Here is a 16,245-nt window from a genome sequence, read left to right on the forward strand (position 1 = left end):
AAATGATATATCGTTTGGTTTCTGACTGTTGATTGAACAAAACAAGACATTTAGGCTCTGAGAAAATGGACATTTTAATTGTTGTTCATTGCCAATTGAGAAAATAATCAAAAGATTAATCTATGATGAGAATAGTCATTCATTGTAGCCAATTCATGTATTTTAATAAGTGGCTCATGATCTTTGATTCCTGGTCATTGGCTTAAACAACCTAAAGTTGGGGTGCTCTGGTGGGCTAGAGGTTTGTTTGGTTTTTGACCATGTCCAACATCAAAGTTTGAGTCCAGTCATCAACTTTGGTTGCATGTCATTCTCCATATCCCTCTCTTGCTTCATTTCCTGTGCACAATGGCATAAAACTCTAGAAACAACAAATAAGAAAAACAAAACTTTTGGCTGTTAAATTTTTCCACAAAAATCATATTTATTCAAAACTGAATTTGAATCACTTTCATGTGACCCAGAGTCAAGAAGAGACAACCAGTGTTTTATGTGATAATTTATGTGTCCTGAACACCACCTAGTGGACAACAGCTGTCATTGCCACTTCCTCTAAGCTGTGCTTCCTGATAAAACAACATTTGTATGCAGACCTCACAAAGCAGCATTACATCATAGCTTTTTTTTTTTCCAAAACACCGCATCTGCATCTCAGAGAGACCTTTAAAGAGCGCTTTGCTTCCGTTACAGGCGGCAAAAGTTGCTGGTGTGAGTCATTGCAAGAATCTTTTGTGTGTGAGAATGAGTACAGGGTGACTAAACTTGTTGATCTTCCACAACTTTGATCAAAAGGAAGATTTATATTGATTATATTTTATTTGCTTTAGAACAATTTAAATTATCAAATGACACACATTTAGGTAACACCTTACAATAAGACTACACTTATAAATGCTTTATAAATTATTTATAATTATGTTATTAAATGGATTGTAAATTTTCATACATCATCTTTAATACCTGCGGTGCATAACAACCTGATAGTATATGTCATATGGCTGCTGTGATTTTGTGCAAAACATTAATAACAACAGCATGCAATGATTTGTAAATCCTTTTTGATTTGTAGCCTGAATACAGTACAAAGACAAAATATTTAATGTCAAACTGATTGTTTTTTGTTAACATACACTCATTCTGAATTTGATGCCTTCAGCACATTCCAAAAGAGTTGGGATAGGAACAACAAAAGATGGGAAAGTTGTGGAGTGTCCAAAAAATACCTGTTTGGAAGATTCAGAAGGTAAACAGATTCATTGGTGATAGGTGGCAGTATCATGATTGGGTATTAAAGAGACATCCTCGAGAAGCTCAGTTGTTCATGGATGGATGGGGGAGGTTCACCACTTTGTGAAAAACTGTTGGACTATTTGTGAGCAAATATTTATTTAAGAATTTAAGGATTTCGCCATCTACAATCCATAATCCATAATATCCTTAAAAGAGAATAGTAGTAAAATCTCTGCATGTAGGGGGCAAGGCCAAAAATCAATATTGAATGCCAGTGACCTTTGACCCCTCAGGCAGCTATGTATTAAAAACCTCATACTTGCAAAGGATATTACAACATGAGCTTGGGAACTCTTTAGAAAACTGTTGTCAGTAAACACAGTTTGCCGCATCTGCAAATGCAAGTTAAGAATCTACATTGCAAAGAGAAAGCCATATATCAACAACACTGAGAAAGGCTGTGGACTTCTCTCGGGCCTGAGCTCATCTGAGATGGACTGACACAACGTGAAAAAGTGTGCTGTGGCCTGATGAGTCCAAATTTTAAATTTTGGTTAGGAAATCATGGACATTGTGTACGCTGGGCTAAAGAGCAAAAGGACCAACCAGACTGGTACCGGCTCAAAGGCCAGCATCCGTGATGGTATGGTGGTGTGTTAGTGCCCATGGAATCATGGGTAACTTGCACATCTGTAAAGCTCAATTTATATTGGAAGGTGCATACAGGTGTCAGAGCAACATATGCTGCCATCCATGTGTCAGCAAGACAATTCCAGGACATTCTGTACATCTTACAACAGCGTGGCTTCGTAGCAAAACGGTTTGTGTACCTTCCTGCACTCCAGACCTGTCCACCACTGAAAATGTGTGGTGCATTATAAAGCTCAAAATGCAACAAGAGACCCTGGACTGTTGAGCAAGTGAAGTCATATATCGAGCAGGAATGGTAACGAATTTCACTTTCAAAAGTTGAACAGTTAGTGCCTTCAGTTCCCAAATGCTTACTGAGTGTTGTTAAAAGAAAAGGTGATGTATCACAGGGGAAAAGCTGAACCCATGCCAACTTTTTGGAAATATATTGCAAGTACTATACTTTACTATATTCAGTTCAGTATAAGTTGAAAAGTAACTGCAAATCATTGCATTATGTTTTTTTATGATTTACACAGCATCCCAACTCTTTTGGAGTTGGAGATTGAAGGATGATGAGTGTGGTTAAATGTTAGTAATTTATTAATATCAGATGAATGCTGGTATAAATGCTGCTGACGGAGAAGTTGAAGTAATGAAAAGCAATGAAATCTGAGGCTTAACAGTAGAGATAAATGTGGGGTCACTACTTGACAAGCAACATGTCACTTTCCCTTTTTATCTAATGTGTTGTAACAGCATATTAATATTTAATAAACCAATTGAACCTAATAAATAACCCCATTATAAACCATAGTCTTATTGTAAAGTGGTGCCCAAATTTAATAATAAACCTTTATGTGCTTCTGTCTACAAGTGCTAAGCATGAACGCTTATGAACACCACCGAAACTGTCTTGGTGTCTGTGCCAAACTGAAAAGTGAAACTTCAAACTCAGGCTGTAATTTAGCAGTTGGAAAGTGGTGGGAGTGACTGGCGATTTCTATCAATAAAAACACTCTCTTTGTAAATGTCAGTGGTTGTGGTTAGTTGTGGCAAAAGACTGCAATGCACCGTCTTACCATGCCGTAAACTCTCTCCAGTGTGTGCGTGTGTGTGTGTGTGTGTGTGTGTGCGCGCGCGCATCAGAGAGAGAAAGCAGAGAGCTAGATACAGAGAGAGAGAGTGGGCAGAGGAAGCACGATGTGACTCAAAGTGAGAAATCCTCTTCACCTCAAACTAAATTCTGCGTGGGCTTTCTCATGACTGGGGGTTCACCTGCTGAGGCCGTGCAAAATCAATAGCTGAGACCTGGGCTGCTGCAAAGGCCAAGTCCTCTTTCTTGTGTTTTAAAATGAGAAGAAAAAGAGGAGGCACGAAAGCAAGCAAGAAGAAAGTGTGGCGAAGTATACACAAAGCTAGCAGGCAGCAGGGCGTGGGTGAGGGTGAAGGGACATCGTTTATGTTGTCTGCACGGCCATGAAAGGACTTCTTTTCCTTGCAGACGATTGGCTTTGGTACTTAATGCCGACCTTTGAGCATTTTGCTCGAAAGCAATTACTGGCCATTTGAAAGCATTGATACAGTCTGCTGTCTGGCTCATTGAGAATGAAACATTATGGCTGGGTTGCACCAACAAGGATTCATTTTCAAACACAATTGAATCATGGTTTAACTTTGATGTTGCACCAAACTTTTCAACTACCTTAAAATCAAGAAGGATTACTTTTAAATCTCTTGAAAACCTCTGTTTAGTTTTTTACTCTAAACCTATATTAAATTTAATTCTGCTGCACCAAACCTGCTTTAGCTTAAACTATGATGAAGTATTAACTTCAACCATACATCTGAAGAGGTTTAACTTTTAAATTGGCTGCCTATTTGACATGGATTGAGCAAAATAATCAAGATCCCCGAAGAAAGTTAAGGGAAAGACTCAACCCAGTTGTGTTTTATGATCTGTCTCCTCCTTCTTTCTATCTAGTCAATAAGTTTTTCTCAAATTAGGAGAAATTAGAGCTGCTCTGCTTGGCCGTCATGAGTAAACTGAGGCTAATTAGCCAAAAAATAAAATGATTTTGTCATTGTTTGTTAGTTTGTTTACTTGTTAGCCAGCTAACAAACAAAGTAACATTGCATTTACTTTTTTGCTAGCTGGGAAGCAGCATTAATCAATAGGGGTGTCCCGATCCGATATTGATATCGGATATCGGCCCGATATCAGCCAAAAAATGAGTATCAGATTTTATCGGACTGCATTTAAAATCTCCGATATAAGCGCTCAGATAAGCAGTCCATTTTCCGCTCCAGCACTTCTATCCATAGGTGACTCTGGCTGCTGACTATTGTTCTCTGTTTGAGTAACATCACTTGATCAAGCCTTTTCTAACATTCTACACTACAAAATAAGTAATAAAAGTATGTATGATTCGTGCTGATATCATATCGGATCGATATCTGCAATATTGGTATCGTATCGGAAGTGAAAAAGTTGTATTGGGACATCCCTATTAATAAATATACTGTGTTTAATTCTACTGCACCAAAACTTTAAACTAATAATGAAGTTACTCAAAGAAAGTTAGTGGATAGACTCAACTCAACCCTACTTTATGGGCTGTCTATTCTTTCTTATGTGTCTATTCTGCTACAGTTGACACGTTTTTCTCAAAGGGGGAGAAATTAGAGCGTCTCTGGTGAGCCATCATGAGTTTGGTAACTAGGCTACGTTTTTAACTATCTAGGAAACAATATAACTTTTAGTTAGCATTTTAGCTAGCTAGCTGTTTTTTTCTTTTTAGCTAACTACCACACAGTGCAACCTTCTATTAGCTTTTTCATTAATTAACACACAATGTAATGTTTTGTTAACTTTATAGCTAACAGGGATGCAACATTAAGGAATACAGAGCAGCCTAAAGTTTTCCCATAGATTTATAATAGAACTAGACAGGGCATTGCTGCTCAGCCTTGCTGCCAGTTTGTCTCAGTGGCCACTTGTGGTATTACAGTGAAGAATTTCACACCTACCCAAAAAGCATTTCCCCCCATTGGCCACCATTACAAAAGAGACATCTGTAAAACTGGTGACAAACTCCAAACAAGGTCAGTTATGACTCTTTCTATTATGCATTTTTGATCCATGGGGTTTTAATATTTGTAAAATTTTCCTTGAGCCAAAAAAAGCAATATTTAAAAATCTGTGACATCATCACAATGTAAAGTGTATGGGTTGAGCAGGAACTTGAGGGCAGGGGCATAGAGGAAACACTACTGCGTATGTTCAGTGGGCCACATAACCACAAAGTAAACCCGGAAATCCTGGCTTACGCGCCAGGAATCAACTTTCACTGGACTGAATGGACGTCATCTTTGCACACACTATCTAGTTCTTTATAGTATATCTATGCCCCCCACCCCACACCCACCCCTTTTTTTTTAATTTCTGTAAAGAAGCATCTCCATTTTGATTGACCCCCGTTTAGTTTTGGTTTACATCACTAATCTTGGATTTACTAAGCTGCTATTAGTTTTTAATTGTGCAACGGAGCTCTGCTTTTGCTTTGCTTATTTTAGATTAAATCCAGTTTTGCTTAATTCTGATCAGAACTGATCTTAGATTAAATTAATCTTTGTTTGTGCAACCCAGTTTATAAGTCTGCATCTTCCCATTGAGGTGAGAAAAGCAGGAAGTGAGAGGAATTAACATCAAGCGAGGGCTGTTTGCTATCAGACTGCAGATGTGATGTGCAGCAAGATTTCTGTTCCTGCTTGTGTGTGTCCAGGCTAGTCTAAAGCAACGTCGGTTTCCCGCCCTCACTACACCAGGCAGAGCGCCAAAGCCATCAGGCAGTCATACGCCTACCATCAGCTGAGGAGTTGCACAGCAGTCTCATTTCTAATTATACACCCAACAACAGAGAGAGCTCCGGAGCGAGGGAGAGAGTGGAATATGGAGAGGAGAGGAAGAGGAGTGTGATTACAAATGGAAGAGAGGCTGAGAGTGCTACTCAGCAGCAAACACAGGGTGAACAAGTTCAGATGTGAGAGATTGAGAGAGAGAAAGAAAGGAAAGTAAGAGAGGGTGAGGGAGAGACATCAAATCTGTCTGAGAAAGGTTAACAGGACTGCCTGACTAAGTAGAGTGGGAGTGTAAAATGTAAAAAGCGAGTAGGAGGGAAGAGAGAAAGGAAGAGGAGAGAAGAGAGAAGGAGGAGGAGAGCGTGTCTGATAGACAGTCTGTTGAGCTTGTCTGGATGCTTCTGATCATCTCTGCTTCTGTTTTTGCCTTCACACCTGCAGCCTCAGAGGACGACACAAAGCCAGACAGGTGTGTGTGGAGCGTCAGTGAACATGGATGGACATGCTTTGTGAAGATGGATGCAAAGAGATGGATGGATGGAGGAACACGTAAGTAAGTCTCCAACATGAAGCTTCTCTGAAAAGCAGTTTATCTTGATTTATGCAGCATATGCCTGTCTGGTTTTTATGTTAAATGCAGTAGTCTAACTCTGAATGCATGGTTGAGGAACTCTTTGCGGTCTGTGGGTTGAATTTGGTTGTATTGCGTTACAGCTCCATAGATAGAAACATCAAGCTGACTGTGTGCAATATTGCCACTACTGATATGCAAATAATCTCCGGTGCAGATTGTCTGTATCATGATGGCACCAAAAACACTAAACAGTGCTGTGTATAGGGTAGACTGGGGACAGTTGCAACAAGGGACGGTTGCAACAACCGTTATTGGTTATTCCTCCAGTCAGAAACATGCTTGAGCCGTGACACTGATACTGAGCATGCTCAGTTTGATCTGGTCCCCACTGAGAAGACAGAATACACATTCAACTGTGATGAACTTCTGAAAAAAAATGTTTGGAGGTATGGAGGAAATTTTTATTCTTTGGCTGTACTTCTGTCCTGACCTTTCCTGTGAATTAATGAAAACCTGACTATTCTAAATAATTGTTTTCTTGACTTCTTAGTTACACAGGAGTGTTTCCTGACGTTTTTGATTGGGCTGGCACAAGTGAGGCACTGACCTATGCAGGGGTGGTATGAAATATAGGCATGTATGCACGCACATGCTTCAGAGTAGTACTGATTTAGGTTTCTCTACCACTGTTTCTCTACTTTATTAGTTTTATATCTCCATGTTTAAGATTTCTTTATTTAACAGATAATCGCAACACAACAGAGTGGAACACTACAAATATAATATAATGCTTCCATACTTTATTCTTGAGGTCCTCAAAAGGTCTATTCTACCTCTATCCTCAGCATTCCACCAATAAAAAAAGTAGACTACATACAAACACATTTACGAACAATCATCAAACAGTGGTTTGAACTAAGGTCCCATCTTTCAGTGGGATAGAACCTGGAGTGGCCAGTGCCACAATATAGAGATTGAACAGCATCTGTAACATCTGCATATGATAGTCTGTGCAAAAAAAACTTGATTTGATTTGATAAATACCACTAAATACATAAATAATGCTATAATACTGTAAAATAATGTACATTTTCTGAACACTGCTTATTGAGACAAAAAAACAAAAGTTAATTAATTAAATTTTATGTATTTTTTATATGTTATAAAAAGTACAGGGTTGGGGTCAGTTGCAACATCTGAATCTGTATCAGACTTCTATCTTCAAAAAATATTAACATATTCTCCTAATTTTTAAATGAATATTGTGAATGATAAGTCATATGTAATTATCTTGGCATGGGTAATTAGCAGGCAAATAGTCTCTGAGTAACTGAGAGAAATGCAAAAAGTGTTGCAACTGTCCCCAGTCGCCCCCATATCTCATTTCCGTAGATTAGTGCCCTGTAGTGATGTGATTGCCTCATAAGGTTATTCAGTCTGGATGACATTACAGTACAGGCCTGTTTTGGGTCATGAACTGATCATACCTGTGTGCCGGCCAGTGTGAGTAAGAAGCCCACACGTCTAAGCCATTTGAATGAATTTACATTTACACTGCAGGCATTTAGCTGACAAATACTTATCTATTTATGTATCATGGTGCTTGCACAGGAATGTCAGTGTGAGGGTGTTGTCTGATCCCACACACACACACACACATACACACATAATAGCGAAACAGCTCATATCAGAGACATGCCTGTCAGGCAGAGTGAAAGAGGTCCATTCAGCGGCGGTGCCCTGCTCTGATGATGACATAATACAGGCACTGAGATGAGCTTTGCATTGACAGGCTGTAAAAGTCCCACACTGCTCTTTACCTCCACTTTGTGTACATAATGTGTCTGCAGAAATAAGTAAGAAACTGTATGTGTGTGTTCACAAAGTGCTTATATTTAGCCCTCCTCAGTGAACTGACTCAACACTGTGCATGCATGTAAGGAGGATGATGGATTTTCAGTAGTTTGTGATGTTGGAGATCACTTCAGGCCCATGAGAAAGATGCAGACTGGGGTTGTGTGTTGAACACCCTGCACCTGTTTACTCACTGAATACACCCACATTCTTTTGTTTCTAGTGGGAAATGTCCCCATGAAAACCTGATTAAAAGATCAAATAAACCTGGTGATAAAACACTGGTCAAGTAGTTCAGTTGGTAGAGCATTTGGCCCATGCACTGAGGCTGTGAGTCCTCTGCATCGGCTGTGGATTTGACTCCTGCCTGTGGGCCTTTTTGGTATGTCATCCCCCGACTCTCTCTCCCGCTTTTCTGTCATATCTTTAGCCTTCTTATTGATAAAACCACAAAGGCCCAGAATATATTTTAAAAATAATAATAATAATAATAATAATAATAAGTCTTGTGATAAACTCTAACCTATGGAGGTAAAATGCACAACCTTTGGGCCAGATGCAGCTCATCAAAGATTCCAATGCAGCCTACAGGATGACTTTGCAAAGTGCAAAATATTATAGAGCAGTCGTTGATTCCAAAACTGAATACAGTCCTGTGAATAAAAGAATACTTATTGTGTTCAAATTTGAAGATATTGTGCATTGTGCAACACACCAATCAGGCATAACATTATGACCACCTGCCTAAAATTGTGTTGGTCCCCCTTTTGCTGCCAAAACAGCCCTGACCCGTCGATGCATGGACTCCACCAGACCCCTGAAGGTGTGCTGTGGTATCTGCCACCAAGATGTTAGCAGCGATCCTTTTAGTTCTGTAAGTTGCGAAGTGGGGCCTTAATGGATCAGACTTGTTTGTCCAGCACGTCTCACAGATGCTCGATTGGATTCAGATCTGGAGAATTTGGAGGCCAAGTCAACACCTCAAACTCGTTGTTGTGCTCCTCAAACCATTCTTGAACCATTTTCGCTTTGTGGCACAGTGCATTATCCTGCTGAAAGAGGCCTCAGCCATCAGGGAATACCGTTTCCAAAGGGTGTGCATGGTCTGCAACAATGCTTAGGTAGGTGGTACGTGTTTAAAGTAACATCCACATGGATGGCAGGACCCAAGGTTTTCCAGCAGAACATTGCCCAAAGTATCACACTGCCTCCACCGGCTTGCCCTCTTCCCATAGTGCATCCTGGTGCCATGTGTTCCCCAGGTAAGTGATGCACATGCACTTGGCCATCCATGTGATGTAAAAGAAAACATGATTCATCAGACCAGGCCACCTTCTTCCATTGCTCCATGGTCCAGTTCTGATGCTCTGCAGCCCATTTGTTGGTGCTTTCAGCGGTGCACAGGGGTCAGCATGGACATCCTGACTGGTCTGCAGCCCCATACGCAACAAATTGTGATGCACTGTGTATTCTGACACCTTTCTATCAGAACCAGCATTAACTTCTTCAGCAATTTGAACAACAGTAGCTCATCTGTTGGATTGGATCACACAGGTCAGCCTTCGCTCCTGACATGCATCAATGAGTCTTGGCCGCTCATGACCCTGTCACCAGTTCACCACTGTTCCTTCCTTGGACCACTTTTGATAGATACTGACCACTGCAGATCAGGAACACCCCGCAAGAGCTGCAGTTTTGGAGATGCTCTGACCCACTTGTCTAGCCATCACAATTTGGCTCTTGTCAAACTTGCTCAAATCCTTACGCTTGCCCATTTTTCATCATCAACTTTGAGGACAAAATGTTCACTTGCTGCCTGATATATCCCACCCACTAACAGGTGCCATGATGAAGAATAATCAGTGTTATTCACTTCACCTGGCAGTGGTCATAATGTCATGCCTAGTTGGTGTATATTGTCAATCAGCAGCTTCAGTATAAAATAATCTGTCTTCTATTCTCAAGCAATATTGGTGGAACCAATCCATTATCAGTAGTGGTGTACCTCAGGGTTCGATCCTTGGTGGTATTCTCTTCTCTGTGTACATGCTACCCCTTGAGTCCCTGATTCAAGTGTATTTCTTAAATTAAAAATCACAGTAATGAATTGCTCCCTTAGTTATCTGACACATTTTAAAACAAGAACCCTGTGAACATGTAAATATAAAGTTAACTGACAGCTGGTATAACACATGGCATAACATTAATGCTAAACGCTAATGTTAATGCTAAAAGACTGAGGCTAAAGCTAGCTCACAACTCAACAAACATTGGTCAGATGGTGAAATACAGCATGTATATCTACATGATAAATGACAGAAACACACTCATTAACGTGGGAAAAGGAAGTGAAAGTGCAGCGGACTTGGAGACAGGGCACCCAGCCAGACCAGTTGGACCGCGCTCACATAAGATAGCCAGGATAGGAGCAAAGTTAACTCGGCTTAGACCTGTGACAGCAAGCCAGAGAGAGATGTATTGTTGTCAGCCCACTTTGATTGTGCATCAGACCACATCTTCCTCAAACGCAGGGTTCACATCACACCAGTGCTGCCCAACCAACACTGGTTGCCCATATAGTGTAGAATTGATTTTAAAGTTCTTTTAATCATCTATAAAGTGCCACATTGGCTCACCCCATTTTATATTCCTGAATTATTGTGTCCCCTCGAGCAATGAGGTCTAATGAACAAGGGCTTCTGACCTCCCGAAATCTAAGCTCTAAACCAAAGGTGACTGAGCTTTTGCAGTTGTGGCTCCCATCCTTTGGAACTGTCTTCCTCTAGCTATAAAAAGAACAGAGTCAGAAGCTGTTAAAAATTAATTTGTTTCGCAGTACTTTATCCTGTAATGTGTGTTTACCCTCTGGCTAGTTTTTATTGTTTATTGTTGTTTTTATATTTACTTTTCTGCAATGTTCACACTGTCCAGCACCATGTAATTGTGGTTTCAAAAGTTGCTGTTTAGCTTCCAATTCAGTTAGAGAGATAAACTATAAAAATAGTTTGTAGAACTCGATTAGTTGTTAGAATAATTTAAAAAGTAAAATACTATGTTGTTACATAGCTCCAAAATACATAAATCGTTTTTACATTTGTAGATCCACTGTGATCTCCATATTGCAGTGTACGTGCAATGAAAGTAGACTGGCTGAGTCTGTAAAAACTCAGACACTGCACACTGAGAAATTGCACTTATTTAGGATGAATTGTGAATGTTCTTAGAAAGTACTTTACACTAAAAAAGTAAAAACTGGATATGTTTCATTCTAACCTCTCACTTTAATACCTACCCTCAGCCTTTTACTTGCATTATTCCCACCATGCTCATTCCTCATTCCGACCACACTGTGCTGTACTTTGTTACCATAGTAACTTTTTTTTCTACAAAGGAGTTGTTAGATGTCCATCAAACTGAACCCCATCAATATAGAAATTGGTGGTTGGAAAGCCGTCATTTAAAGCTGATGGTGAAGTTATTGTTGATGTGTCAAGGGGATATTTACAGGCAATGATCCCACCAGGTGGCACATTCAGAGAGGAGGGGAAAAGGTCTGTCATTTATGAAGAAATCTTTGAGCAGAGAGAAAGTGACAGACAGAGAAAGAGAGCGTGTCTGAATAGAGGATTTAATGACTTTCTCCAGCTTGTTTGCGAGGATATAAAGTGCACCAATATTTGTTTCTTCTACTTTTCAGATCGTGACGACCTTGGACCGAACTATCTGCAGCGCTTGCCAAGAGACTGGAGTCTGTGTCACATGATCGCAACACCTCCTCAGCTTCTGCAGGAGGGCATGCAGTGCCAGCGTGAGTGACAGGCAGCTTGAGCCAATGAGCTTCACACCAAACCCAGCTCTGGTCCCGGACAGGGACAACCTCCCACTCAAAAAGAGGGACCAAAGACGGAGCTCGCCCACTCCACCTTCACAGCAGCAGCAGCAGCAGTGTGATGCTGTCACATTCAAGGCACCCTACCCCTACAAGACAAAACACACAAGCCCCTTCCAGCCCGTACCGAAGCGGGTTCCTGCGCTGTACCAGCCCTGGATGCAGACTCACACCTCCACTAGGTCCAAACCTCAGGTCCTCTCTGCGTTCAGGGAGCATCACGGCTGGGGGGAGTGGAGAGAGTTCAACCCCCTCCACCTCGGATGGGACTTTTCTCACCACTACCAGCACCCTGGCCACTTTTCTGGCACTCCTGCACTCCACCACCCGCACCACCCCTCCCGGTTCAGCCCCGTCTCCCTGGTCAGTGATGGTTTCCAGAAGGTGGGTGGAGGGTACGGCTGGGAGCAGCTCAAGACATTAAGGGACAAGAGTTTGAACACAGAGAGGCAAAGTAATGGGAGAAATAAAGGGCCGTATGTGAGGAGAAAAGACAGGAAAGTTGAGTATTTTTCCAGTCCTCCATCATTGAGCACATGCCTACCTCACTCTCCACATGAGGACATTACACACAAATCAACAAAGTTTGCCAAACATCCTGCTTCAGGACACTCCTTCATAAGAGTGTCCCCTGATGATAATGCAAGATCTCCTGCTCTCACCTCTTCTGAGCAGGCTTCTTCCTCCTCTTCTTCTCCCAACCATTTTCCCTGGCTGCTTCCTCACTTCGTGGCCGGCTCTCTGATCGAGCTCAGAGACGGACGACTGAGGAAGGTGGAGCACCTGCAGACAGAGGACTTCCTGCTGGGATCGCTGGCCTGTCCGGACCTGCGACTAAGCTGCTGCACGGTGCACAGCATCTCCCCTTCAGCCACCTCCTCCTCCATCTCACGTCTCCTCATCCTGCTCCACGACCAGCAGACCCAGGTGAAGAGAAATCACTTTGTGTGTTCATCAGTCACAGCAGAAACTTTACAAGTAGCTGGTATTTTCCTTTTCATGTAGAACGTCTACCAAAAGTTGCATCCAAAGCATATTGAACATGAATATACCACGATAGATGGAAGGAATCAAGGTCATTTACTATTTTTATTTTGCACAACCCATGGTTGGACAATGAAATTAGATCTGCAATTCCTTCATGCTTCATGCATTCAGAATGGAATAGGATCAGATATAAAATAAAATAAAATCTAATAATATATATGGTATTTACACGCACAATTTTCACCAGGTTGAATGCAAACAGCAGATAATGGTGATAATATGGTCGACATCTTTACATAAAGAGTTCAAGATCTTGGAAACATGGACTTTGACTGTGTTTTAGCACCAAATATTGATATAAAAACACTGAGTCCTCCTTCCCTCGTCCTATGGGAGACTAGCATGCAGTATTCTGTCAGCTTGGAACTTTTCTCTTTCTTGGTTCATTTCATCTATTTAATTTCCTAAGTCCCAGCTGTAGTCACCCACATCGGTGCGTCCAGCTGATCTGCCTGCATGTTCGAAAGATGCCAACTGCATTTGTTGATTCTCTCAAAGTCCACTGCGCTTTGATCCAAACCTCATGCTTCATTCTCTAATGCCTATTAATTTATTTCTGTCATAGGTGATAAGTGTTTCAGCAATGAAGTCGAAAAAGTTTGAAGGAGCTTCCAGCCACTGCATCTATATGTGCAGCCATTGCCTGGAGTTTATTGACAGAAACTGAATATAATATGCCATGTTGCACTGCCATGTTTCTACAGTAGCTCAGTACACATAAGGCCTTTTTTCATGAGTTTGACAGCCTCCTTAGTTTCTCCATGCTTGGAAGGGGAGGGTGAGGTGAGGTGTTTGCAATCTGTAAACTCACTGTAAGATTGACTGCTATATAAATCCTATCCAGTGGTATTTTAAAGGATAAGGTGATAGTTTGTATTTTGATCCTCCTAACATCGTCTGTGAACCCTGATATATCTTATTCCGCTGAGTCACCATTATGTAAGCCAAATATCACTCTCTCCAAATCAACCGATCAATTGAATTGAATCGATTGAACTGAAATCAGTAACAATCTTGCAGAACATGGGAGGTTTTTTTTTATCAGTGCCTTAATGTATTTATTTTTATTTCAGTGTGACTTTGGGGAATTCAAGCTATCCTTTTCAAACACAACATAGCTATTGAAATTTAATTACTGTGGCAGTACATTAACCTAACTTCACATTGGATCAATTATGTTTGAAAGGCATTGCATCCTTGGATGTGGTTTTTGAAAAAAACTGCTGAAATTAAGCACTCAATTAGTCTGGGGCATCGATGCTAACTGAGCAAACAGTTGAACAAAAGATGCCTGTATTTATGAAAGGTCTCTATTCAAACTATTAAATGCTTCAGAAAAGACAACTTTGTGTGTTTGTAGTTTCAAACATATCTGAAATCATTAAAGAAGTCTCTCTCAGTTGCTATTTTACATGAAATTAGCACAACAGAACAACAGCACCCCCTAGTGAACAAGTGTGTAAGCTGCATTTCTCTGTCTAATCTTCATCTACATATGTAACGTCCTGCTGCAGGAGTTGGTGGATGTCTATGTGGAGTACCCGTTCTTTGTGCGTGGCCGGGGCTGGTCCTCCTGCAGCCCTCAGAGGACTGCCCGTCTCTGCGGCCTGCAGTGCCGCCAGCTCAGCGTGGGGGACGTCTGCCTGGCTCTCACCCCTGTCTCAGCCCCCCAGCCTCCACCGTCAGCCACCCCGGAGCCAAAAAGGAAGTCAGAAGTTGGGTGTGAGACCCTAAAGGCACCACAACCCCAGGATTCCTCGGGGCCAGAGCAGCCAGCAGGGGGGCAGAAGAAGAAGGCAGAGGTGGTACGCAGGAGACACTATTCAGCCCCTGAGTTGAGAGGACCAGGGACTAACTGCATGTAACGAGGAGGGACAGGGGGCAAATCAATCTCTTTTAAGCTCTGCTATATTCAGCCTCTGTTTGCTGTCTTTCTACCTCCTGAATCATATTTCTGTGCTTGACTGTCTTTTTTTAATTGCACAAAAGGAATAAAAGCTAAGGAAGAATAATAAGATTAACTCTCAGGATCCCCCAGAGGTAAACCTGTATTAGCATATTAGTCAAGGTAAGTCAGGGATCAAACACTGACTATAAACATTACATTTTCTGTGATCACAACACAGCGTTCAGATCGTATCCATGTGAGAGCACTCCGTCAATTTAATACATTTTTGTCAGAACATGGAGAACAGAGTGCACATATTGCCACAGGGAGCTTCTTCAGTGAATTCAGAAAGATCTTGTAGGTTAAAAGAATATTTTTAGTTTGGGTTTTAAAGTGAGCGTTCATATTATTTCTAGTACTTCTGACAAACTCGTCCCACATTCCCTGAAAAGCACAGAAAATACTCCCTCAGGTTCTTCACTGCTGATCATTAAAGTTTATCTCTCTTCCACCTATTATTATGTAAGACTTCTTTATGATAACAAATGAAAAATTTCATTCAAAATTGCTGTGTATCCTTAATGACAGGAACTTTTCTGGTAAGAGTGAATTTTCACACTGACAATCAACACCACTTACTTCAGTAGGAGAATTTAGTTTTACGCTTCTACCTCTATTTTCTATTTAAGGTGACAGATGCATCTGATAATGTGTGTTTTTAACAGTGTGGGCTGTGTTGTAATATGCTACTCTGGAAGCTCTCAGCTTCTCAGTGAATGTTAGTGTGAATGCCTTTATTTGCCTGGTTGTTACAGTAAACTGTATAGCTGCTTTGCTTTTGTACTGATGCTCCTTTAACTGTCTGTCTCAAGGTTAGAGTGGAGATGTTACGTACTTTATAAGCACAATCTGTGGTCGGTGTACAGTGCCACATGGCACTGCAATGTTATTTCCTCCTGAGTATACATGGTACACAATTGGACAAATGAAAATTGAAATCTGAACCATGAGGACTCAACAATGATTTCACAGTTAGGACAGACAGCGCTGTATGCATAGGTTGGGTCTTTAACCTGTGAAACAGTTTTCTCACTGTTAAATAAATATGTCATGTGTCAGATTTTCTCTTTTTTTTCTCTAAAACCCATTAATCATTACCAAAATGCCAACCCACGTAGGAGGGGACTTTCTCGGGACCTTCCTTAATGTTCCCTAAAAGTTCTCTTAAGGTGACAAATGTCCTGAACAGAGCTGGGCCGAGGCACAGGCAAA

General features: G+C 41.1%; 1 protein-coding gene across 2 annotated transcripts; it reads left to right on the forward strand.

The window, feature by feature from the left end:
* The first annotated feature begins 5,704 nt into the window (after positions 1–5,704).
* Positions 5,705–16,091, forward strand: LOC146331238 (uncharacterized). 2 transcript variants are annotated; one of them, XM_084728712.1, is made up of 3 exons: positions 5,705–6,274; positions 11,847–12,965; positions 14,600–16,091. In XM_084728712.1, the coding sequence occupies exons 2-3, from the start codon at positions 11,982–11,984 to the stop codon at positions 14,948–14,950; spliced, it is 1,335 nt and encodes a 444-aa protein (XP_084584838.1). In that variant the 5' UTR covers positions 5,705–6,274; positions 11,847–11,981; the 3' UTR covers positions 14,951–16,091. The 2 variants fall into 2 exon arrangements, with proteins under 2 accessions (XP_084584838.1, XP_084584829.1); XM_084728703.1 differs by having other exon boundaries at positions 5,705–6,270.
* The last annotated feature ends 154 nt before the right edge of the window (positions 16,092–16,245 follow it).

The sequence above is a fragment of the Lutjanus erythropterus genome, chromosome 2 (genome assembly GCF_056507025.1).
Source record: "Lutjanus erythropterus isolate fLutEry1 chromosome 2, fLutEry1.hap2, whole genome shotgun sequence".
Classification (NCBI taxonomy): Eukaryota; Metazoa; Chordata; class Actinopteri; order Lutjaniformes; family Lutjanidae; genus Lutjanus; species Lutjanus erythropterus.

What these genes read in the sequence shown, in the direction of transcription:
- LOC146331238 (XM_084728712.1), top strand. Translation starts at nt 11,982, where the DNA reads ATGAGCTTCACACCAAACCCAGCTCTGGTCCCGGACAGGGACAACCTC. An exon ending in TCCACGACCAGCAGACCCAG is followed by an intron (nt 12,966 to 14,599) that starts GTGAAGAGAAAT and finishes GTCCTGCTGCAG; the next exon opens with GAGTTGGTGGATGTCTATGT.